Here is a 23488-nt window from a genome sequence, read left to right as displayed (position 1 = left end):
ATGATAGCTGTGTTGGGGCATGTCGCATTGACATGCTCACAGTTCAACAGTATGATTAAAAAACATGAACATGTGGGAAATAAATAAGTTTATCCGGTTTTGCGGATAATGATGATTCATCAACATGAGGTTTTCGATATCTCTAAGAAACTTAATTGGCTAAATTAATTGACATCCATATAATCATTATATAATTAAAACAAAAGCTCTACCCTGGTAGACGCCAATCGATAGTAATTAGACAACTGGACTGAATACAAAAGCTTCCGTTTTCACCCATCTAAACTTCTCAGACACGAGTCCTTAATTTGAAGGTATCTATACTTGGTTGTGAGTTGATCTTGAGAGGCTCTAATTAGACTAATTGGCCCTTATCTGAAGTTCTGTTCTCTTAAGTTTGTTTTCCAAGGTGAAAAGAGCAAAGCCAAAGTGTACCAATAACCTTAACATCCAGGGATCTAGCCCAGATGAACAACATAATTAATAATGCTGTGATTTCCTATACTGAAACCAAACAGTGACAGAAGGAAAAAAAAAAAAAAAAAAAAAAACAAAACAGAGATTGGGTCAATAAAAATTATACTCAAGTTTATGCGACAGATTCTAATTCTATAGTAGATAAGTGATGCTATAGAATTCTTGTCCGGAAACCAAACAGTAACTCAAAGACTCCATTTCTTCTCTGCATGATCTAAAACTCTCAGCACCACAGAGCAAATCTCCATGAAATGACCTTAGATGAAGATGATGATCTGAAACATTTTTCTAAAGGAATGTATTCTTTGATATATAATGAATAGAGCTTAGAAGTTTTGAGTTCCACAGGGGTGAGACAGAATACTGCCAGAAAAAGAGTAAAGGACACATGCATATGTACATATCTTAGCAATTCTGCATATCTATACTCCAAGAAAGAGATGCAAAAGGGTGGGTGTAAGACCATTCCAATCAGAAGTCCTCTTGTGTGAGTCTTGCGAGATTTATCTTAAGTTGAATCACACTGTATTCGCTGTATCAGCAAGACAACGAAGTATGCATCCTAGACCAGCTCTCTGAGTCAGCTTTTCATGTATTCTGAGGCACTGTTCACATGTTGGACGATCTCCAGTTGACAAACCTCTGTATAAGTACCTAAAATAAAAAGGAAGAACACATTTTTGAGCTACTTCATATCACAGAGCCCAAGACAACAAGAACCTAGTTCAGAGGATTGAAGTTTTTATTCTTTCCTTTGCACAAGTCAATTAGTGACTTAATTCCCTTGTGCTTTATTAGACTATAAAAAGATAATTAAACATAAAGAACCTAATATGTTATCTATCAAATGTCCTGTCTTATGTGATATATGTGAAATGGGGTTTAAGAATTTAGAGACTTCCGTTTCCTAGCTTTTCAAAATCACTTATTCTCAACAAATCATCCAGTAACAGGGAATACCCAATACCAAAGAAGAAATTGAGGAATTTACAAACACAACTTTCTAAGAAAAAACCTTGCAAAGCCTGCAAATTATATGCAACATTAGATTATAACCATCAATTAGAAAATGCACTATTCCTGCAATGTTCTAGAATATATCAATGTTCTCTCACAACCTAGGGTAATACCTTTGTGATGAATCATACGACCCAGCCCATAACCCACCCCATACAAGTCTATACCCGTAGGCCCGGGGTTGACAAGCAAGTTAATGGGTTGTTCTATGGTCAAGTTGCTCCAATCGAAACACATGGAACAGCAGAAGCAGGAAAGAAGGGAGGCTTGAGGAACAAAGAGCAAGATACAAAACTCATTAAGAACTTGAGGAAAGCAAACAGCAAGTCTCTACAATGTCTAATTATGGTTTCACTATTTTAGCTAATTAATCACATGAATCTATCTTTAGTCTTGGATGTCTTGAGTATAAGTCTGTAGTAAATTTAGCACTTAGAATCATCCAGAAATTGAGTGTCTTGTAATTGAGAGTTGTAGCCTCAAGCTACATTGTGAGATTAATGGCCTCAAGCCATTGCTATCCTACTTACATTAATCAATGAAATACTCAAGCTTTTCCCTTAACTAATCCACAATTCTCTTCAAAATTAACTATTACAATTGCTAGTCCATAACAACCTTGCTGGTATGCAATCATATATTAAGGCCTCCTTTTTCTTCCTCATTACAACCTAATCATTAATAATTGCAGGTACTAAACTGTTTTCCAAGAGTAAACTACAACAAAACCATGCTTCAGATCCACTGTTTTCCAAGAGTAAATTTCAATTAAGACAATACCAACATACATAAAGCTATAAAAGACTCATGGATCTAATTATGAACAAGGTTCAGAAAAGAGGAGTGCATTTCATGCTTCTGTTGCAAATTTCCTAATCGACATAGAGGAAGAAATGAGATCCCAAACACATCACAAATTTCTATAACAAGGTGTTCCACCACCCTTGCACTCCAGTCTCCATCCAGCACCGTATCTCAGTATAAGATGTACTCGGGTAATATGTCAAGCAACTATCAACCCATTGCAAAATACTTTACAACAAATTGATCAAGTTCATCTAGCAAGAGAAAAGAAAACTACTTTACATAACTCTTCTAGTGCATATCCATTAGACAACATCCAAATCTGCCATTGGTTTCAATACAACTTTGAAAGCCCTTCCATGTACGAAACGGGGACGTGAGATTACCAAAATCACCTTCCAATCATCCCAGATATGCACAGAGAGTTCCTCCATCTAAACCTAAAAATTCAATTGCACAAAATATCTAATTTGTTCAAGAACAACCCATTTAAGTGCTTTCAAAAACCAGCATTTTGGTATAAATTCGTAAAAAAATCCAACTTTAACCAACAATTCTAAATGCATAAATTCACCTAATCAAAGAACTGATAGAAACCAACAAATTATGCAAAAAAAATTGAAACCAAGATCAAAATGGAAGTTACATACTTCATGAGAATGTCATAATACTCAGAATCTAAAGAAGCCAGCATTCCATCAACATCTTTAATCGCCATTATCGCCCGATGAACCGCTATCCAATTCGCCGACTGTATATTAATAGCAAAACATCACAATCAAATCAAAATTGGAATCCAAAATCACAAACCCTAGAAATTTCAACAACAATCAAATTATGAAATCAAAAGCAAAATGTGATAGCTAACCTTGCAGCGATCATCTTTAGTAATGGCAGATGAACCTTCAAGTGCAGTTTTAAGAGCTTCAACTGGTTTATACCTTATTTTTTGTAATCAATTTTTAAAACCCAGAATTAGAAATGAAATTGATCAAAAACAGATTGAAATGTTGAAAAAAAAAAAAGAAATTGAGAGAGAATTGGTATACTGTTTGAGCAAGCTTTCGATCTTGCGAGATTTGTGCTCGATTCGAGTGATGATTGCTTCTGCATTTTCAGCTTCGATGAAATCTTCGTGGCCTGCCATTATTTTTCCCTCTCTTTTTCTACCTCCAAAACTAGGACTTAACACAGTTTTAAACACTGCACTTCCACGCTTTCAGTTTCTTAATAACTTATTAGTAAGTGTTCACAAGTGTAGAAGACCACAATACTGTAATCGTGGTCGTTTGGTTAAACATCAAAAGTACGGATTTGAGAATATTGGAATAGTATATATGTAAAATTCTCAATTATATTGTTCGAGTACTATAATAAGTCATTTGAATCCTACTTTATAATTTTGTTTTCAATTTAATAATAAAAAAATATCACCTAATTAATAAATTTTGACGATTAGAGAGATTATTTAGCCATCATTTCCCTATATACATAACATATATTGAGATCTAATAAAAAAATCGAAATTGATTTCAAGAGAATTTGAGCTCTCCACTTGAGCTATCCCTCACTCTCCGCTCACCCAAAATACAATAATAGTGTTTTAGTGTTGTCTTAAACAATTATCTACGACTAAAATATTTGCAAACTTTTTTTTTGGTCTAGTATATATTTTGTTCATCTAATTGTTATACAAGTTTTAAAACTCTAGGAGAAACACTCTAGATATCATAATGCTCTATAATAGAGGACCTCGAGATTGACCGAGTAAACCTACTTCAATGCTAAAATCTATACCTAACCGAAAGCAAGTGTAGATCGGGAAAACGTGTGTGTTATAGAGAAGTGCGAGTTATTTGCCAAATATGTTAGAGCAATACTTAATGAGTTAATGGGGCTCTCAATAAGAGTATATTGTAACAAGCTTCATTTACACGACCATCTCCACGGCCCACGGGTATAGCACAAATAATATTTTGCATGAGGCTTCTTTTCTTTAATTGTGTTAAATAATACGGAGTTCTCCGTAACATTATTTATGGAAATCGCTCTTTATTTAAAAAACACGCCATTTTCATAATGTAATTACCATAGAATTAGAGGGAAAATAGAGAATATACCGAAAGCAATATCCTCTGTCACGAAACCCAAGACACTTTTTCCACCATTGCAGCAAATCTCACCCATGAACACACACCCCAGGTATATTCAAAAAGCAAGAAAAAACATTTTGCATTACAAAATTGTATAATCCCCAAAAGTGGTATCAACAATCATAAATCAACGGCAAAAGATAATGTCACTCACAAATTCTTACCCTTTTTTAAACCCTTTTCAAACACACATACATACACACTCTGTTTTTTCCTGTTTATCCGGCCCTTTCTACTCAATCATTCTTCTCTTTCTTCATTTTCTACCATTTTTTCAACTCACCCTTCTTCTTATTTCTCTCTCCTCACTCATTTCAACACTATCTTACCCTAATCCTCTTCCCAAAAATAAAAAGGAAAAAAAAAAAAAAAAACAGAGGAGATTTTAGCTTGTAATTAGTTGTAATTACATCAAATGGAAGAAGATGCAGTTACCTTTACAAAACCCCATTTTTTTCATCAACATTACAATGCTGAATTTCAGTTAAATCCCAGTAATAAAGGTAAATCTTGCTCACATTTCTTCCTGAAATTTCTGTTCATTGCTCTGTTACTTTCTTTAGTTCCTCTGTTTCCTTCTGATCCTCCTGAGTTTATTAGCCACACTATATTTGCTAAATCTTGGGAGCTCATTCATCTTCTTATTATTGGTATTGCATTGTCTTATGGCTTATTTTGTCGTCGAAAACCGGCACAAATTCCTCCTAAAACCCAGATTTCTCAACCATTTGCTCCTAATATACTTAACCATTCTTCAATTTTTGACTATGAAGAAGGTAACCCATCTGGGGTTTTTGATAAAAATGTAATCCCAACTCAAAGTTTTAATCTTTCACACTATAAAGCAGAACCCTTAGCAGATTCAAGGAGACAGAATTTAAAGTTTTTTGATGACAGGCCATTGGGTTTGCCAGTTAGGAGTTTAAGGTCAAGAGTAGTGGATAGTGACAGTGAAGAAGAAGAGTGTGCTAGTGAAAGTGATTCTGTTCTGAGTGGTAATAGCTCTAGTTGTAGTATATCAAGAAGTGAGAAAGATGAGGGTTTAGAGGGAAATGTGGGAATCTTCAGACCGTCTGATACAAGACCTACTGTTATGGTTAAATCGCGGTCCATGAGGGCGAATTTTTCCAACCAAGAGAGTGGTAGTCTTGAAGCCAAGCAGTTAAAAGCTGAGTCTTTTAGGTCAGCAGCACCAGAAGCATTATCTTGTCAGAAATTTACTGGATTCTGTTCTTGGTTGCCAGAGTCCCCTAATGTGGGAGGTGAGAATACATGGAGGGGAAATCAGTTTTACATGCCCTTTTCAAATTATAATCAAGTTAATGATTTTAATTTGGTGGGTGTATCACCAAATTCAGAAAATTCTACCAATTTTTTCATGCCCTCAGCTGCTGCTGTCCCTCCTTCAGTGGCATTTTCTGCTAGTGATTTTGCATCAGGCTACAGAACACACAATCATGTAAATGAGCAATGGACTAATCCAAACTTTGAGCACGGAAATATGGGTGTTGAAAATGCTGGGTTTTTCATGCCTACGCCAGGAGTTCGTTCCCCAACATCAGTTCCTTGTGGTGATTTGGCTTCAATGTATGGAAGATACAATCAAGAGCCTGAAAGTTGGAGTAGATCACCAATCTTGCAAAATGGAACTTTTGGTGGTGGGGAAAGCACCAATAATTTCATGCCTTCAGCTGCATTTCCATCAATTCCTGCTTATGATGATGCTTTTGCTTCACCGATTAAAACATCGAAGATAGCAGATTTCAATCATGGGCCTCCCCTAAAGAGAATGGATGAGATAAGACATGAAAGCAGCAGTGTGGTTTTGGGTGGGGAAAACACCAACATTTTCGAGCCTTCTGTTGCATATTCGACTTCAATGACTGCTTCTGCTGCTGATTTTCTTAATCATGGGCCTTCTTTCAAGAAAAAGGATGAGACAAGGTCAGAAAACATCAATGTGGTTTTGGGTAGGGAAAACACAGACATTTTCGAGCCTTCAGCTGCATTTTCACCTTCAATGCTGGCTTCTGCTGCTAATTTTGCATCATCAAAGAATGCAAGCTTTAATCATGGGTCTTCTTTCAAGAAAAAGGATGATACCATATCAGAAAATAACAGTGTGGTTTTGGGTGGGGAAAACACCAACATTGTCAAGCCTTCAGCAGCATTATCGCCTTCAATGCCTGCTTCTGCTGCTGAATTTGCATCATCAAAGAGTGCAAACTTTAATCAAGGGCCTTCTTTCAAGATAAGGGATGAGATAAGGTCAGAAAACAACAATGTGGTTTTGGGTGGGGAAAACACCAACATTTTCGAGCCATCAGCTGCATTTTTGCCTTCAGTGCCTGCTGCTGCTGCTGATTCTGCATCATCTAAAAATGCAAAATTTAATCATGGGTCTTCTTTCAAGAAAAAGGATGAAATAAGGACAGGAAACAGCAATGTGGCTTTGGGTGGGGAAAGTGACAGCATTCTCATGCCTTCATCAGCATTTTCGCCTTCAATGCCCAATTCTGCAGATGGCTTTCCTCCTTCAGTGAAAGCAAAATTCAATCACAAGTCTTCAGACTCTTCACTCAAGAATTGGGACGAGAAGAGAACAGAAAATAACAAAGTGGCTGTGGGAAGTGTTCAGGAAGGGACTAATCCACTTTCAGGTAGTACATTCACAAAGCCAGAGACTGTAAATTTGGGTAGTGAAAAACCCAACTTTATCATGAAGACAACTGAAGTGCTGCCTTCAGTACCATCCCGAGGTAATGAGTTTGCCTCATCGGTCAAAGCATCAACAAGTGCCATATTTAACCATGACGCTTCTGTTAAGAAGGAAGAGGAGATATCAGTTAAGGATAGCACAGGAAGTATTGATAAGGAACAAGATTCTCGTACCCCTCTCTTTGGTGATCCAATTTCTTCTCCAACAAGGGTAGATGTTTCTCCAAAGAATAAGCAGAAAAACATTCCAGAGAGGTGGGACAGTGATTGTTTTGAGATACCATCATCAGAAATAAATGATATGCAAGACTATTTGCAAAAGAGTCTCTCCCCCTCACTCGCGGTTTCTTCAGAATCAGAAGCATTGTCTTCAGCAGGATCAAGCAGGCGAATGTCTTGTCAAGATGAGCAAGAATTACAGCAGAATGAAGTGGAAGAAAATATCCCATGGAGTGCACCAAGGAGCAATTCAGAGATAGAAAATGTTCTTGGAGAGAACAATCCTTACAAGCCTTCCATACCTTCGCCACCACTACAAGTTCAAACACAAAGAATTGATCAAGTAGCATCATCTGTTGAACCAAGCTCTAGAGCCCTTGTAAATCGATCAGTCCTTAGCGAGGATGGTGATGATCAAAGATCACCTCCTACACCTGAGAGAAGTAAAACACTATCGAGGGCCTCCCATTCACGAAGGTTTAGTTGTGGCTCCTTCTTTGATAGAGATTTAAGGAAGAGCTTCAAGGGTGAGGCAAAGGAATCAAGCAGGAAAACTAAAGAAGAACATCAGTTTGCAAGAGGAGGCAAGTGTGGTTGGGATTGCTTAAATGTTAAACCAGCTACGAATAAGGCATCTTTGAAAGGAAAATCTGTAAGAACAGTTAGGCCAAAAGCAATTACTCAAGATCTACAAAAGACTGATCTCATTGAACTGAGACTCGAAGAGAATAATGAAGGACTGTCAGTGAAGAGTGCAGCAGACAGAAAGGGAAAGAAGTCGGAAATGATGGTCATACAAATTGGAATCAGTGAAAAGAAATCGAATTCTAATGGTCTAAAGGGGGAAAAGCTTCAAGGAAATGGTGGAACCTCTATAGTTGTGGGACTGAACTCAAAACAGAACTCATATGGTAAGGCTGCTGTTCTTAATGATCGCGTTAAGGACGAGGAAAATGACAGCGAAATTGATAGGAAGGCCGACGAGTTCATTGCCAAGTTTAAGCAGCAAATTAGACAACAAAAAGTTGCTCCAAGGGGTGTCTCAAGCAGACAACATAAAAAATCTTTGTATCAAACTTAAAGATTGATTAGTCTGCATAAATCCCTTTTCATTTCTATGTTTTGCACTCTTCTTGCACTATACTGATCAGATTACATGTTAAAATCATGTATTATTGTTACATTATATGGCAGCTATTTAGTAATTCCTTTGATGTAATATACAGTATGTTTTGGTCTTAATTCACTGATAAAATAATATAGCAGCTAAAGCTAAATGTAGAAGAGAAAAAGCAAACAAACACAGATTGAAAATTAATTGGGTAAAAGTTATTTTTATTATTGTCTTTTAAAATTTTGCACTTGTTTCTTTTCTGTAATTTGTTAACACCTAAAAATAAATTTGTGTCACATAGAAAAATGTGTTATCGTCAATATGTTAGTGCCAAATAATCACCATCATCCTGCATTCCTGCTTTGACTACTACTCATATTATCACTAATGATCGGTCTAATTCGGATGACATATAAACATACATACTTCTTGATAATGAAATTTGTTTAGTTGTTGGAAGATGTTAGAGTTACCATTTTTTTTGGTTTGATGATTGTTAGGCTGCCAAAGAATTGGCTATCATGCTTATATTTTAAGGATGGTTACAATATTTAAGGCGAAGCAACACAACACAAACAGAATGCAAATTAAATTCTGTTGCACAACCAGTAAACAAAAAGAAAACAAAAAACCATAAGCCATATTAGTAGCACATATATAGTGGTATTTGATTTAAAAAGAGATTGTCACATGAGAAAGTGAGACATTAGCAAGTCCATTCCGTGCTCAGCAATGTACTTGTCAAAATACTCTTCAACAATCTTTGATCCAAGCTGAAACACAATAATAAGAATTAATTGATTAGCAAGTAGTAGGAAGGAATAACAAATCTGATCGATCAACTTGATGAAAATAAAAGAAGCAACATATATATACTAAAAATATTATTTTAGGTGCAACACTTCTCTTTTCACGCTTTTCGATGCATATTTTGAATCGTTAATATCTTTGATTACCCATATGAAAAAATTATAAATTTAGATATTAAAATTATACAAATTGAGTCGAATCTAACGACTATATTTTAATTTATGTATAACTCGTCAAAGCTAGTCAAAGTGAAACACATAAGTAGTATAAAAGTCAAACTATTGCAACTATTAATAAATCGGATGAAGTATATATCTGTTTTACGGGTAGGGTGGGTTTTACAACATGTAAAATAACATACCGTCTTCACTAGTCGAAAAAACTGATTGTTTACCGCCCTAATTTCCTCTGGTGATAGCTTTAATGAGATCCAGCAATACCAGCCTATTAGGGTTGTTGCGCAAATACTCCTCCCTGTGATAAAAAACAGAAATAAATTTACACAGGATTTGTAAAAAAAGTGGACAGAGAAAAAATATTAAAAATACGTGGAAAAACAAACTTTTATATGGAGAAGCTAATTTTGCATAAATATTATTGTAAATTGGTGGCCTGGTGGTATTTTAATGCAAATGGGTCGACCATTTTAAGACTAAAATTAGGCCAAAAGATCGAAGTTTTGGGGATGGAGGGAGTACGATAAAAATGAATGAACGTACACAAATCGATCAAGAAATAAAACAAAGAAATGAAAAGAAGAATGTTACATGTACGCGTCTCGAGCAATATCCTTCTCTGTTGTTGGTCTCTCTATCAAAACTGGCTTTGACTTTGGGATTTTGAATTTCCCAACCTTTTTTAAACAATTAAAAAAAACAAGTAAAATTCTGGAATACAATCATCCATGAACACTGATATAAAAGGGTTTGCAAAGAAATAATTGCCTCAATTCAAACTCAACTAGCAAATAAACAAGCAAAAAACCAATTTATTTTTTAAAACAAATCTTTCCTAAAACTGATCTTTCTTGCAGTTGACAAGAAATTGTCTAAATACAACACTAACTGCAGAAGCCTTCCAAGCAGCATCAGTGAAAAAGCTCTACGATGTTCGTCAAGGCTGCAAACTTTACTGGCTTCATATTGATATACAGAGTATCTATTAGATGATATTCGGTATTGTGAACTACACTATGACTTCAAGTGTCTTGTAGCTGGAGCGATCAAATCTTTTGCTAACCTGCATTCTGCTCGTCTGCATGATATACTGCAGTTCAAAGAGATTCCACAAATTATGCATAGTCAACATGAGAAAGCATAGCAAACACATGCATCAACATACTCGATCACAGATTCACAGTAGGATATAGAAGAAATTTGGTATTAGAAAGATACTTAGTAAAATACCACATACATACGCATCAAATGACCCACCTTAACCCTCCCTCTCTTGACAAACAATAATGACAGTAACACCACTCTTGCAAGTCGCAACAAACTTATAACAAGTCACCCATAATAGTGCTATCCCCAATTCAAAGAACATGTTCGAGGCATAACAGCTAATTTGCTAACTAGCTGACACTGAAGATCAAGCACTGAGAGTTTTTATTATTGACAACTGCCAAAAGGCTTCAGCTTTGATTGAAATTAAGTTATAAGTATGTAATAGGCCTTAGATTTGATTGAAATAAATTACTAATAGGCTTAGATTATCCATGACACATACCAAGAGATTTACCTTTTTTCTCTGATACTTTGGGGGCAATGGAACAAGTAGAAAACTCTACAGCTATTGGTTGCACAGATGCTCAACTGAAAGAGAATACACTAACACATTCCTTATACTTCGTATTAGATTGAAACTCCCTCAAAATATTTGGCTGAGGCGTAGTATAACCTAGATACATGGGGCCTAGTAAGGTAGTGAGATCGTAAGAGCTTTCTGCAACGCTTGGTAGCTGAGGAAAACCTTAATAAAAGCTGAGATAAGGTAAGATTATCAATATAACTACAGCTAGCCACCTTAACGCTATAACCTCCCAGACACATGACATAGTATCAATTTGGCACTTAATTTTCTATCAATTAATGAATAATGATACTGATTTCAGAATTCAGACCCTAGGCAAGCATATTAATTGGAGACTAGATGAGCATCACTTTTTGGAGGTTCTTCACTTCTTGCTAAGATGAACCTCGTTTTCTAAGATGTTAACTTATTCATGCCTTTCTGATTTGAGATTCCACACTTTCATGATGGAAAGATGAAAAAGAACCTCACAGTATTTCGGTATTTCCCCCTTAAGGAGCTTAAGGGATGCATAAAAAAAGGAGACCATAAGGTGAGGCTCCTCTCTCTTGAATCAAAGACCTAACCAGAGCTTCTCTTGACAATTAATGAACATAAAATTCTCCATCATAGTTGTAACTGATCTACCCACATCGCCCTTATCCATGATGTCCTTAATCTCTTTCGTCGCAGTAGCATAGCAGGAGGATCCTTAAAAACATATTGGTCTCATTACCTTATAGTAATTCTCCAGCTTGCAACACTCCTCTATGCTTCTTTTTCCCAATTGAATTATATATAATTCAATGTTTCAAACACCTTACAACACTGTCCATCTCCTTAAGATATCGGTATCTCTAAGATCAATATCAAAGCATCAGCCAAATCTCTACGACTTTACAAGCACCGATAACACAGTTCATCTTAGACAGAGTTGTTGATTTATTCGCGAAAATGCCCCAATGAGAAACAAATTTCGTTATGAGAAACAGGGAATTTCCCGGATACAATCATAAATCTTTCTCTAATTACACCCACCAAAAGTCAATCGCACAAGAAGCTGAGATTGTATTCAATTAGACAGCAAAAATCATAAATAAGACAATCACATAATATATCAACTCATCAAATCAACAAAACCCCAGAAATTCAATAACTTTCATCAAATGGGTATTAACAAAATCATCAAAGAAACTCAACCAAACCCACAAAATCAACCATAACCCTCATATAATTCAACAAAATAAACACTTGAATAGATCAAAATCAGCAAGAAAATTACAAGGACATACCCTTTAATTAGAGGGCTTAGCAATGTTAGCATGTTGCTTGAGAAGACCAGAGAGAGAAGCACAATGGGTAGAATCATAATTGCAATTTTCACAGCATCTCTGAAGCTTAAGAATGACATCAATACAGTTTTTAGGATTGAAATTGTTCTTCGATAAACAAGATTGAATGTCACAGGCTTGTTTCTTGCATGGCTCTTTGCTTGGCTGGGCCATCTTTTCTCTCGCTCTCAATTTTTGATCCAATTTTTCCAATTCCCGAATTTCTTCTTTCTTGCCCTAAAGTACAAGTAATTTTATTTATTTATTTTTTTTCTAGGAAAAAACTAGAGTTAGTCAGTAAAATGTTTTTTTTTTTTTTTTTTTTTTTTTTACACTAAAATGTTTGTTTTTTTTTTTTTTGACACATAGTAAAATGTTCTTTATTTACAAAGTATTTGTTCTTTTATTATGTATTGATGTCATGCAAAAAAAACTAGTTTTTGAGTCGGGCTAAACTCGTAATCTATTGTTTATTGGATTTGTGTCTCTAAATTTAATAATTTTCATATTTTTATTAGTTTTTATTATAATTTTAGAGAAGCAATTGAGGCGACTCATGTTATGACACACTATTGCACAATCGTTTATTCTATTAGAGTTTGGATTGGAAAGATGTTATAGTGGCGAACTATTATTTATCATGAAAGCATGTACTACTAAAAGAAAGTTTAGACTTTTGTTAAGTATACTTAGATTGTTAAATGGTAATAGGCTAAATAATTTGATTGTTAATTGGTAATAGGCTAAATAGATATATGTTAATTAATGTTCGAGGTTGCCTAATTTACAAGGAGTAAGACTGTGAGAATGATACGTTAATGACAGAGATTAGGGAGGGAGGAAAATCAAGGGATCAAAGAGGCCAAATATGTGCTTCATACATGTGCAAGATCTACCAAGGTTTACTTAAAATAATATGAGAATCGACACAACTTGACATGTTCTACCCGACTACCTGAGACAATAAAGTTAAGAGGCTACAACTAACATAACAAAATGTCTCTATAAATCTAAAATACTTATAAATTTATAATAGTAGATTGCGTTTTAATGTGTTCTTTTTTAGGTGACTTAAACTAGATACTCTCTTGGTCCACTAATATAAGAGTTGTTTACCTTTTGCTTTAGTAGTGGAATGAAAAAAGTAAGATAGTGGAGTTTGGTTGATTAAAAGTGAATATAATAAACAGAATTCGGGATTTGAATGATTAATTGTGAACAAAAATAACTCACATCTTATCAAGTAATACCAAGTAAGATAGAGGTTAAATGAGATTTTTTTGAAAGAAATGATATGAAAGAAATGAGACTTTTAATTAGAGTTGAAAGATGTAATTAAAATAAATGAAGGGTGCGGAGCGTAAATACACAATAGCTGGAGGGCTTACCTGAGAAAAAATGATCTGAATGAAGATAACAAGGAAGAGCAAACTGCTGTCAGCAGATTTTTCCAGAATATTAACAGAAATTCTTGGTATTAAAGACATGATTATTTTCTCATCACCTTCTTCCCTTCAATCCAAACCATTGTTCTCTTGTAAGTCTCTCTCTCTTCCCCTGTTTCTGTTCAATTTCTGATTTTTTTTTTTTTTTTTTGGTATGCAACTTCAATGCGTTATCAGTTATATTATCATGTGAAGCACAAAATTCCCATTTGATAGTATAAATTTGTTTGTGCATTTCATAGCTTTCTGCTAGCCTGCTAGGGTACACCTATTTATAGAATGCATCATTCTTTGGTACCTTTATGTTGGAATATAATGTTTAATTTTGTAATCCAATTGTTACAAATTGATTAATTTTTAATTTAATTCTGTAGTATGAATTTGCTTCAATTTGCAATACCCATTATCCAGTTTCCTTTGTTTTCTTAATTGGAAATTTTGAAGAGGCCAAATAGGAGAAGATCAACTTGGTGGGGGTGGGGGTGGTGGGGGGGGGTGGGGGGGGGGGGGGGGAGATTGGAAAATAGTTGATTTATTGTAACTTTTTTCGGCCCCGGAATTGATTATTGTCACGTTGATAGTGTAATTTGACGAGTAGTGACGACTAAATTAAGAAAGGTAATATATATATTACATGGACTTTGATGCAAAATGAAGTTTTAGTTGTTTTGGATAATGTAGAGAGTATTAGAAATTGATGATTAGTGTATCTCAATCATTTGAGGAGCACACATTGAGTTTCTCATCACTTTGCGAATTCGACTTGCAGATAATGTGGCATCATATTGCCCTACACTCAAGTACTCCTTTTTCTCGAGGAAGCAAATATCTTGCTGCCATTCAAGCAGACCAAGCTGTAGTTTAGAACAAAATAGGTAAGAGGTAAATCGAATGTTTCGATTACATATGTTCCTGTGCTGGTGCTCTTGTCGAAATCCTGCTCATGTTATTGCTGGTGCCTTTGTTAGTTAAGTCCAGCTATTAGTCTAAAAGAAAGAAAATATGTTGAAAGTATGAAACTCTATTCCACTTCTTCATTGGTTGCTAAATGGTTTTGCAGTGAACAGAATGACAGTAAAGTGCTGTCGGAAGAGAAAACACTGAGAAGGATGCTGCTCATCATGTTTGTGACATCTAGTTCTTTTCCAACTTTATATTCTTATGGTAAAACAAAGACTAAGAATCCATATGATGAAAGACGCTTGCTAGAGCAGAACAAGCGGATACAAAGAGAAAACAACGCTCCTGATGACTTTCCAAGTTTTATCAGAGAAGGTTTGCTTTGCACCAACATTCTTGGAACATATATATGATTCAGATGCAGCCATGTCTTGTTTCAATATTGTCTATTGTTATTTGTTCAGGTTTTGACGTTAAGGTGGTGGCATCTGACAATTATATAAAGCGTGATTCCGGACTCATATACCGAGATTTTGAAGTCGGTCAAGGTGATTGCCCGAAAGATGGCCAGCAGGTTTTTGTTTCTTGTGTCCTGAGGGTTAAATTGTTCCTTACACCTTGTGTCCTTGATTTGTGCATATGCAGAACGTTGGCAGTTATAACTAAACTAGAACAGTCACCTTTGACACTAAATTAGAATAGTCAGGGTAATCATAAGGTACTTCAAATTACATGGATACTAACTGAAGTTTCCCTAGAATCAAATTCTCGGTGGAAGATGTACACCAAAAGATACTCGACTTCTGGTTTCCTCTGTTGTATCTGTTAGAGTTGAGAGAAAACTATGTCTTTTGGTGGATTAAGCCTAATCACTGAATACCTCATACTATACTTATGCAGGTCATTTTCCAATACATTGGCTATAATGAGTCAGGTCGCCGTATTGACAGCACATACATACAGGGGGCTCCTGCCAAAATTAGGATGGGCACTAAGGCACTGGTGCCAGGTGAGAAATTTGAAAATGTTGGGTGTAATGAGATCCTGAAATCTATTCTAATAGAGTGATTTTGAGACAGGATTCGAGGAAGGTATACGTGACATGAAACCTGGGGGTAAAAGAAGAATAATCATTCCTCCAGAACTTGGACCACCGGTCAGTTCATTAATGCTTGAAGTTGCTCTTTTAATCTTTCGCACTTATATTGATATTTTGTGGGTGTAAAACTTGCCATATGAGCTATACAATTCACATCTTTTGTCCTATGTTTGAGACATGAAAAGAGGTGCTGATTGAGTAAAACTTACAAGTAGATGGAAGTATCAAAATAAGTCTTTCGTGTAACAAGACTATTACTTAATATGAGGAAGACAAAATGCATTAGTGTCTTAGTGATGATGTAGAACTTTAATATATATGACTATGGACAATTCTTGAGTTAGGTCAATTCATATGCCTGTTAAGGGGCCTTATATATCCTTCTTAAACTTAGATCATGATATCATATATAATTTGCAGGTTGGACCTTCAACTTTCTTCAGTGCCAAACAGTTTGAGGTTTTTGACGTGGAGTTGCTAAACATTAAAGATTGTCAGAGAAGAACCATAGGGTTCTATTCCGATGTAGTCTGTGATTAAGTAGGGAGGTAAATTCAAGATGAAGTTGCAAGTTGACATGGATACGATTTGTGTTTCAAATCAGTCCTTGGGTTCAAAAGTATACTTTTCATTTTGACATTTCTCAGTTTGCTCCAGGTTCTCTGAGGGTAACTAAAAGATTGTCGAGTTCAAGAAATCAGAAGGAATTAGGATTAAATTGTGTGAGATAGTGATGCTACTGATGTATTAACCTCTCTGTGGAGTATAAATGTTGAGCATTTTTAGTTATTGTTTCCTGCGTCAAAAAAAGTTAATGTTTCTGATGAGCTGCACAAGCCATTTTTGGCATAAATTTTGTACTGGTGCAAAAAATCGACATCACCATTCAACAACAATGTAGAGTAACTCATTTGATATGCTTTTGTTTTTGACATGGAATTGCTGAATGTTAAAAAGAATGCAAGTCAGAGGAGAAGCATTGGATTTCACTCGGGTGTTGTCTGCAATTTTTTTTGGAAGGTCACCGTATGTTTAAATTAAAAATTGGATACAAGTTCAAAGTTCTGCATTCCAAGCCACATAAATGAATTTTTTTTTTTTTTTTGACAGAACACATAAATGATTATTAATGCGCAAAGAGAGTGTGCAAGAGAGCAATATCTGATTAGAATGTAATTTTGGACAAAGATTTGATTGATTTACAAGACTCCTTTAAAATAATTTGGCTATGTCAAACCGATTAATTCAACATGATCCATAGTCTGGGATCTTGAAGCAGTGGAAAAAATAAATACCTTCGGGTAAACCATTAATTTACAAGGGCATGTACAAATATGTAAAACAATTGCTCAACAATAACACCCAATTCCACCAAAATTTACTGAATGCATATTCTCTGACAATCAACAGGTGAATCCCGGTTAGCATGCACCAGCATCTGATGGCAAAAGAATACAATATGCTCTGTCATGTTGATGAGTTTGTTTACCCCTTCAAAGGAATTACTTCAAATGTGGACTTTCAGGAGATGTCCTGTGATAGACAATGGTTTCATCTGAACTTGGTTTTGCATGGAACTGGCCGTAGAAAGCATATATGCCAACTGTAATGAGACTAAAGACCACAAATCTCACCCATGCTTCATAATGCAGCTGCAAAGCAAGATTTCTAATATTATCAAGAATGAAACATTGAAGTAAATAGTTTTTTTTTTATTTCTTTTTATTGCAAGGTATTTGGAACATGTGATTGAGGCAAAATAACACAAACCTGAGCGAACAAGAACATGTTGAAAAAAATGCAGAGAGCTGGCAAGAAAGGGACTGCTGGACAGGAAAACCCTGGAGGATGTGAATAGACCTGGAATAAGAAAACACAAATGGATTAAATAACATAGAAAGTAGCAATCTTAATTCATCAATGCTTCGGAGTTACTTAATGCTTTTAAAATAAAGGAAAGGTACTGACGCTGAGATCTATTGGTGCTTAAGCAAACTAATAGGTACATGATGATTAATATAAGAATAGTGAAGAATGCTCACTTGACGGACATAAAGAGCCACTAATGCAACTATAGCTATGACCAAAGGTATGATCAAGAAATAGAATGAAGCACCAAAACGATACGTTAATCCAGCCCCAAATCCACAACAAGCCAGCAGAACCAGCAACAGCACACCTTCTGCCCATTTAGAGCACCATCTGGTTGATGATTGACCAGGAGATTTTTCTTCAAACCGGAGAGATAAAACACAGGCAGCCACAACAGAATAGCCTGTCTGAAGAAGAAGAACAAGATTTCAGAATTCGAGCAAATCCAGTTTTAGATAAAATAATCAAATATGAAGCTTGACAGTGAGATTCTAACATACCAATGTCCCAACTGAGAGAATATGAGAAAGCACGTGCACATTAAGTAGACCAGCCATGACCGAAGCCACGAGACCTACCCAGACCTGAGAATTTATTGGAGTGTGCCGCTTTGGATGTACTTTAGCAAATAATTTAGGTAATAGGCCGTCCCTTCCAAGGCCAAGGTATAACTGAGACTGTACATGAGAAAACACTAAAAAAATATTAGCATATTAGTATGAATAGTAATATAAGCCATCCCTTCAAATTTTTGAATTCATAATAATTTGATGAACCGTTTCCATTATTATACACAACGAGACAAAGTGGGAGCCAGCAGCATCAATTCATGTAGATATGCCATTCAATGACATATGATAAGAAAAGACATTATATTCTAAAAATGCATCATTGCATATTTTCACCTGAACATAGAGTCCGACTAGAAGGGTAGTTGTAAGCCCAGCAACAGCCCCAACACTGATCAGAACAGAGACAAATTTCAGGCCTTTGGATGTGAATGCTGCGGCCAATGGAGCCTCTTCACCAAGAAGATTATAAGGAACCATTCCAGTGATCACCAAGCAAACACCAATATACAGCCCGATGCAGATGAGAAGGCTTCCAATTATGCCCAATGGCAAATCCCTCTAAAGCATCAGCAGAGAAATGAATTATACAAGGATATATGTAAATAAAAAAGAGTATAGGGTCAGCAATATCAATCTCGTATGACTTACCTGTGGGTTTTTAGATTCCTCAGCAGAATTTGCAACAGCATCAAATCCAACATAAGCAAAAAATACTACAGTTGCTCCAGTTAAAACTGCGCCATAACCATTTGGAGCAAAAGGAGACCAATTTGAGACATCAACCTTAAATGCCCCAGAAATAATAACAATAATCACAATGACTACCTGCATGTCAACAAAACGTGCACAGCTATATCAAATACATTTAGCTTTTGCAATCAACATATCCTATAACTTCATCATAATAGGAGCAATTTAGCAACTGCCAGCAATATCATAAAAAAAGATGGTACCTTTGTGACAGTCATGAATGAGTTCACAATCGAAGATTCTCCAACACCCCAACATAAAACTATTGTCAGGATGAACAACAGGATAGGAGCTAACACGTTAAGTGAGAAAACTCCTAAGTAATCCTTGGTGCCATGTCCTATCCAGTTTGGAATATTTCCCTTGATAGAGGGAAACAATTCTAGTAAAGCAATGGCGTAGCTGGCCAAGCTCCTTGCAATACTAGCTGCCCCAATGTGGTAGTCAAGCATCAATTGTGCAAACACCAAGAAAGCAGTGAGCTCATTGAAAGCGGAGTATGTATACAGATATGCTCCTCCAACAACAGCAGGAAAACGGGAAGCTAACTCAGCATAACAGAGTGCATTGAGTATACACGACACTCCAGCAAGTATGAAGCAGAGTGTCACAGCTGCGTAACCAAAAGAAATTCACGTAAGCTTCTGGTTCTAAAAGAAACACCATGCTGTTTTCACACAAGTCTCATAATCGAACTATCAGTTCGTATATATATACGAGATCTGGGTGAGAACATTTGTCAATGTAGTTTGAAGTATTGTTAATTTGTTATGTCAATCCTTTTGTGCTCTTACAAATAAGCACAGAATTATTTGACTAATTCGAAATCCAAAAAAAATGTATCAAAATGCTCTAAGAAAGAAGTCATGTAAGCCAGGGTTGAACCTTCTTTCAAGAGAGAAAAAAGACCATGAATGCAACAAGGTTAAGTCAGTTAACAGGGATAAGATACTTCCATAACATAGGACTAGTCAAAAAAAAAAAACCACTGGGAGATAAAGCAGAGGAATAATCAAGCATCAATCACAGCAATGCCATTTTTTCAACCAACATTATACTGAGATAACTGATTGTTCAGCAAGCTGACATTAATATTATGACGAAGAGCACTACATTAGTAAGATCTAGGGGACAGCCTCCTAGTTCATGTAGTGGATTGGCCCTTATTGCAGTTTAATTTTAGTACCCATCAAAGGCAGTTAGATAAATAGGCTAAATAAGCCTGTAATTGCCGTCAAAAAAGAAATAAGCCAGTTATCAATAGCTCTGAGCCTCTAACATGGTTATCTTCTGAGTTCTAACCAATCACCCTCTAATTTTACACATGCCCATCAACCAAACTGCAATGACCCCAATTTTGATCCATATCAACTTTTGTTCAACTTCCTACTAATTCCTTATCAAAATAAAATGTCACCTGACATGATTCCACCTCAGGTCATCTGATTCCCCATCTAAATATTTGGCGGACACTCCCTTTCCCGGTGTGACGGTGTCACACCTAGTCACTAATGCTATTCTGAAGAGATTCTTAAATCTTAACATAAATTCCTTGTAAATCAAGACAAATTCACAGAGCTTCATGGCTAATTGAGGCTCCAAAGTTTATGTATACAGCTATCCTAGTAACCTGATATTTGGAGAAATCGAAACATCCCAAAATGTAGCAGAAAACTCACTTGACAGCCATGACAGTCATGGTTACATTTTCCTAGCTTATTCAATGAACTCCCTATAGCTTGAAAATAACTCATTAGTACACAGCAACTTCATCAGGACCACTAATAGTAGATTCAATCAATTCTTCGGTATTTACCTCTTTGTCACCATGATGAAATTACCTAAGATGGGCTTGAAGATACACAATCCATTCTTTAAGAAGGTAAGGCCACCTTAAAGGCTCAAAACCCAAATCATTCACAGACCCTCTACTGAAATCTACAATGGACAACAGAATAAAACCATATATAGCAACAAAATGGAAGTATAAATCTGTTCAGAGATGGGCCCCAGCGATGACTCCCCGGCTACCGGGACCACGAAGTTGAATCTGTTCAGCAGTGGGGAAGCCACGCAGCTAAGTCTAAATTGTCCCAAAGAATAACATGTCAGATCACCCATTGTACAAAAATACAGCAATTCCACATGATATATTTCTTATTATAGAGTCCAAATTATTCAATACAGCAATATTACCAACAACCAATCAATCAAACCCAATTCAATTCAAGATACAAATTGAAATCAAGACTGACCCACTTCAGAAAAACTTAAAATAAACACCTGAAAAGACAAATTTAACTACAATAGCAAAAAATTATGAATTAAAACTATAATATTTAAAAGCTAGAATTGATTTATACCTGGGCCAGCATCATGAGCAACAGTACCAGTAACAACAAAAATCCCGGCACCAATCGAAGCTCCAATACCAATAAGAACAAGCTCAAACAGTCCCAACCGCCGTACAAGGCCTTCGCCGGAGTTCGTACGGACGTCGGAAGAATTAGGTGCTAGGGGTTTACTCCGGCAAGCTGATTCCCAGAAATGCGAAAACCAATTTGGTGAAGAAGATGAAGATGAAGATGAAGCACTACCATTGTTCTTCTTCTGCCTACCCAAATTCATAGCTCTTGATTATTAAAACCCAGAAAAATTACGGCGAAAAATTTCTGGGATTTGTACTTTAATGGCGGGTGAATTGAACTAGTATGAATTGAACATCATAGTCATTGAACAGATTGCAAAACAAAATGGGGAGAGAGAGAAATGGGTATCGGTTGATTGATTCTGGAAAATTCAGTTGATTAAAGGGATTTTGATTGGATGATGAAAGATTGAAGTGTGATGTTCGTTGAATCTGGACAGTGATCCAATTACTGGCTATGAAACACCCAACAAACAAACGACGAAATTGGAAGAATTTTTCTGGGATTTGATTTTAATTGGTTTTCTCACCTAACGCTGTTTCTGTGTTTTTTTTTTGGTGATATTTTTGAATTTTTTTACAGTTATTTTTCCAGTAACTAACTTTTTTGCAAGTTGATTTATTAAATATTTTTGTCCTAAAATGATTGGAGTATGCATCTAACACGGTTCTTAAATTAGTACTTGTATTGTATTCGTATTAATTTAGAAGTCATGATGAATATTCGTGTTGATTGAGGTAATTAAAGTTGAATTTATTTTTATTTAGTTTGACATGCATTTAAATCCCCTTGATTTTTTATTTTTTGTTACTAGAGTTATTTACAATGCGATCGAAGCATTTTTTTTTTTTTTTGGGTGCTCACAAAGGGGCACAACCCCAAAGAAAAAACAAAATTAACAAAAAAACTACGAGGGCATAAAACGTGGCATAGCCACACCTACTACATCATCATGTAAAATTCTCCCTAAAGCTATAGGGGGGACTTGAATCAACTCCGTAGGGTTGTTCTGATTGACCCCTTGGTTAGCTAGCCAATCTGTAGCTCTGTTAGCTTCTCTGTAAATATGGTGTACTTGAACCTGCCACTTATCATCCTCGAGCAAATTTTTTTAGTTATTGATCGTTTACATTCTTTATTAAATCGAATGTTGAGTGGATGTGATGCAGATTTTAAGAAAAAAGAGTTAATTCAAATCTTACTTTTTTTTTTCTTTATTCTCTTTATTTCAATTATAACTAGCTTAAAATAAGTCTAACTGTTAATCAACTAATAACTTGTCGAGTAAGTCGACCATTGCTACTGTTTTTGAATTTTTCATTCTCATCTTCTAGTATAGTGGACCCTTGTGAGGTGGAAGATTACAAAGATGGCCACATTTAGTCATTAAAAAAATTCATTCGAGATCTATCGGCATAACAATGGCCTTCACAAGTGAAAATAGAGCAATATGTTATCAAAACTTGACAAATGTTGTTTTTGTGTTGACCGAACTAAAGCTAGTAATGCCTAAAAAAAAACTTAAGCGAACGAAGGAAATTCAAAATTATGTGGAGTAGCATGGCATAACTTATATGGAGATTGTTGAATTAAAACTTCAATTTGAAGTTTAATGGAGTGAACCCTTTTAAATAGATAATGATGATTGCAAGTTCCCCAACCCAACCCAACCCAACCCAACCCAACAATGATCAACAACTTAGATAGATGAACAACTTAAGAGGAGAGGCAATGAAATTATTTTGAACTAGCTTCCAACAAGCCCAACCATTTCATTTTCAAGGAATCTACATGATTTCAAGCTTAATATCCAAAAACAGTCAAATTCATGCAATGTTAGATCTCTGCAACTCAGGATATGACTTTGTTGCAATGTGGATGATTAAGGATTCATGGTACCCAAAGCATTAGAGTGATCTATTTAATAGCGGGGAAATGTGCCTAAAATAATTTCATATAGAGCGTACTTTATAATATTGTGTGCGAG

General features: G+C 35.7%; 4 protein-coding genes and 1 long non-coding RNA gene across 5 annotated transcripts; 2 read left to right on the top strand and 3 right to left on the bottom strand.

The window, feature by feature from the left end:
* Positions 1-760: 760 nt before the first annotated feature.
* Positions 761-3595, bottom strand: LOC145638414 (actin-related protein 2/3 complex subunit 5A-like). The gene is made up of 4 exons (XM_081689383.1): positions 3348-3595; positions 3167-3239; positions 2949-3049; positions 761-1131 (listed from the first exon to the last, which is right to left on the bottom strand). The coding sequence occupies exons 1-4, from the start codon at positions 3443-3445 to the stop codon at positions 996-998; spliced, it is 408 nt and encodes a 135-aa protein (XP_081545509.1). The 5' UTR covers positions 3446-3595; the 3' UTR covers positions 761-995.
* A 1194-nt stretch (positions 3596-4789) lies between these two features.
* On the top strand, positions 4790-8690 carry LOC145640638 (uncharacterized). Its single transcript, XM_081691880.1, has one exon. It carries the CDS (start codon positions 4867-4869, stop codon positions 8467-8469), a length of 3603 nt encoding a protein of 1200 aa, XP_081548006.1. The 5' UTR covers positions 4790-4866; the 3' UTR covers positions 8470-8690.
* Positions 8691-8951: 261 nt separating this feature from the next.
* Positions 8952-10351, bottom strand: LOC145638413 (uncharacterized). Its single transcript, XR_014114656.1, has 3 exons — positions 10080-10351; positions 9674-9786; positions 8952-9275 (listed from the first exon to the last, which is right to left on the bottom strand). It is a non-coding gene; the product is annotated as an uncharacterized LOC145638413 (long non-coding RNA).
* Positions 10352-13813: 3462 nt separating this feature from the next.
* On the top strand, positions 13814-16670 carry LOC145639458 (peptidyl-prolyl cis-trans isomerase FKBP20-2, chloroplastic-like). Its single transcript, XM_081690703.1, has 7 exons — positions 13814-13971; positions 14649-14754; positions 14940-15154; positions 15244-15353; positions 15680-15788; positions 15859-15935; positions 16299-16670. Exons 1-7 carry the CDS (start codon positions 13842-13844, stop codon positions 16416-16418), a joined length of 867 nt encoding a protein of 288 aa, XP_081546829.1. The 5' UTR covers positions 13814-13841; the 3' UTR covers positions 16419-16670.
* A 331-nt stretch (positions 16671-17001) lies between these two features.
* LOC145639457 (cationic amino acid transporter 9, chloroplastic-like) lies at positions 17002-22037 on the bottom strand. Its single transcript, XM_081690702.1, has 8 exons — positions 21436-22037; positions 19276-19685; positions 18971-19147; positions 18656-18880; positions 18251-18427; positions 17921-18157; positions 17649-17738; positions 17002-17530 (listed from the first exon to the last, which is right to left on the bottom strand). Exons 1-8 carry the CDS (start codon positions 21698-21700, stop codon positions 17381-17383), a joined length of 1731 nt encoding a protein of 576 aa, XP_081546828.1. The 5' UTR covers positions 21701-22037; the 3' UTR covers positions 17002-17380.
* Between the last annotated feature and the right edge of the window lie 1451 nt (positions 22038-23488).

The sequence above is a fragment of the Chenopodium album genome, chromosome 7, assembly GCF_948465745.1.
Source record: "Chenopodium album chromosome 7, dcCheAlbu1.1, whole genome shotgun sequence".
NCBI classification, from domain to species: domain Eukaryota; kingdom Viridiplantae; phylum Streptophyta; class Magnoliopsida; order Caryophyllales; family Amaranthaceae; genus Chenopodium; species Chenopodium album.
Note: the sequence above shows the minus strand (reverse complement) of the source record. Positions and strands in the feature narration are given on the sequence as shown.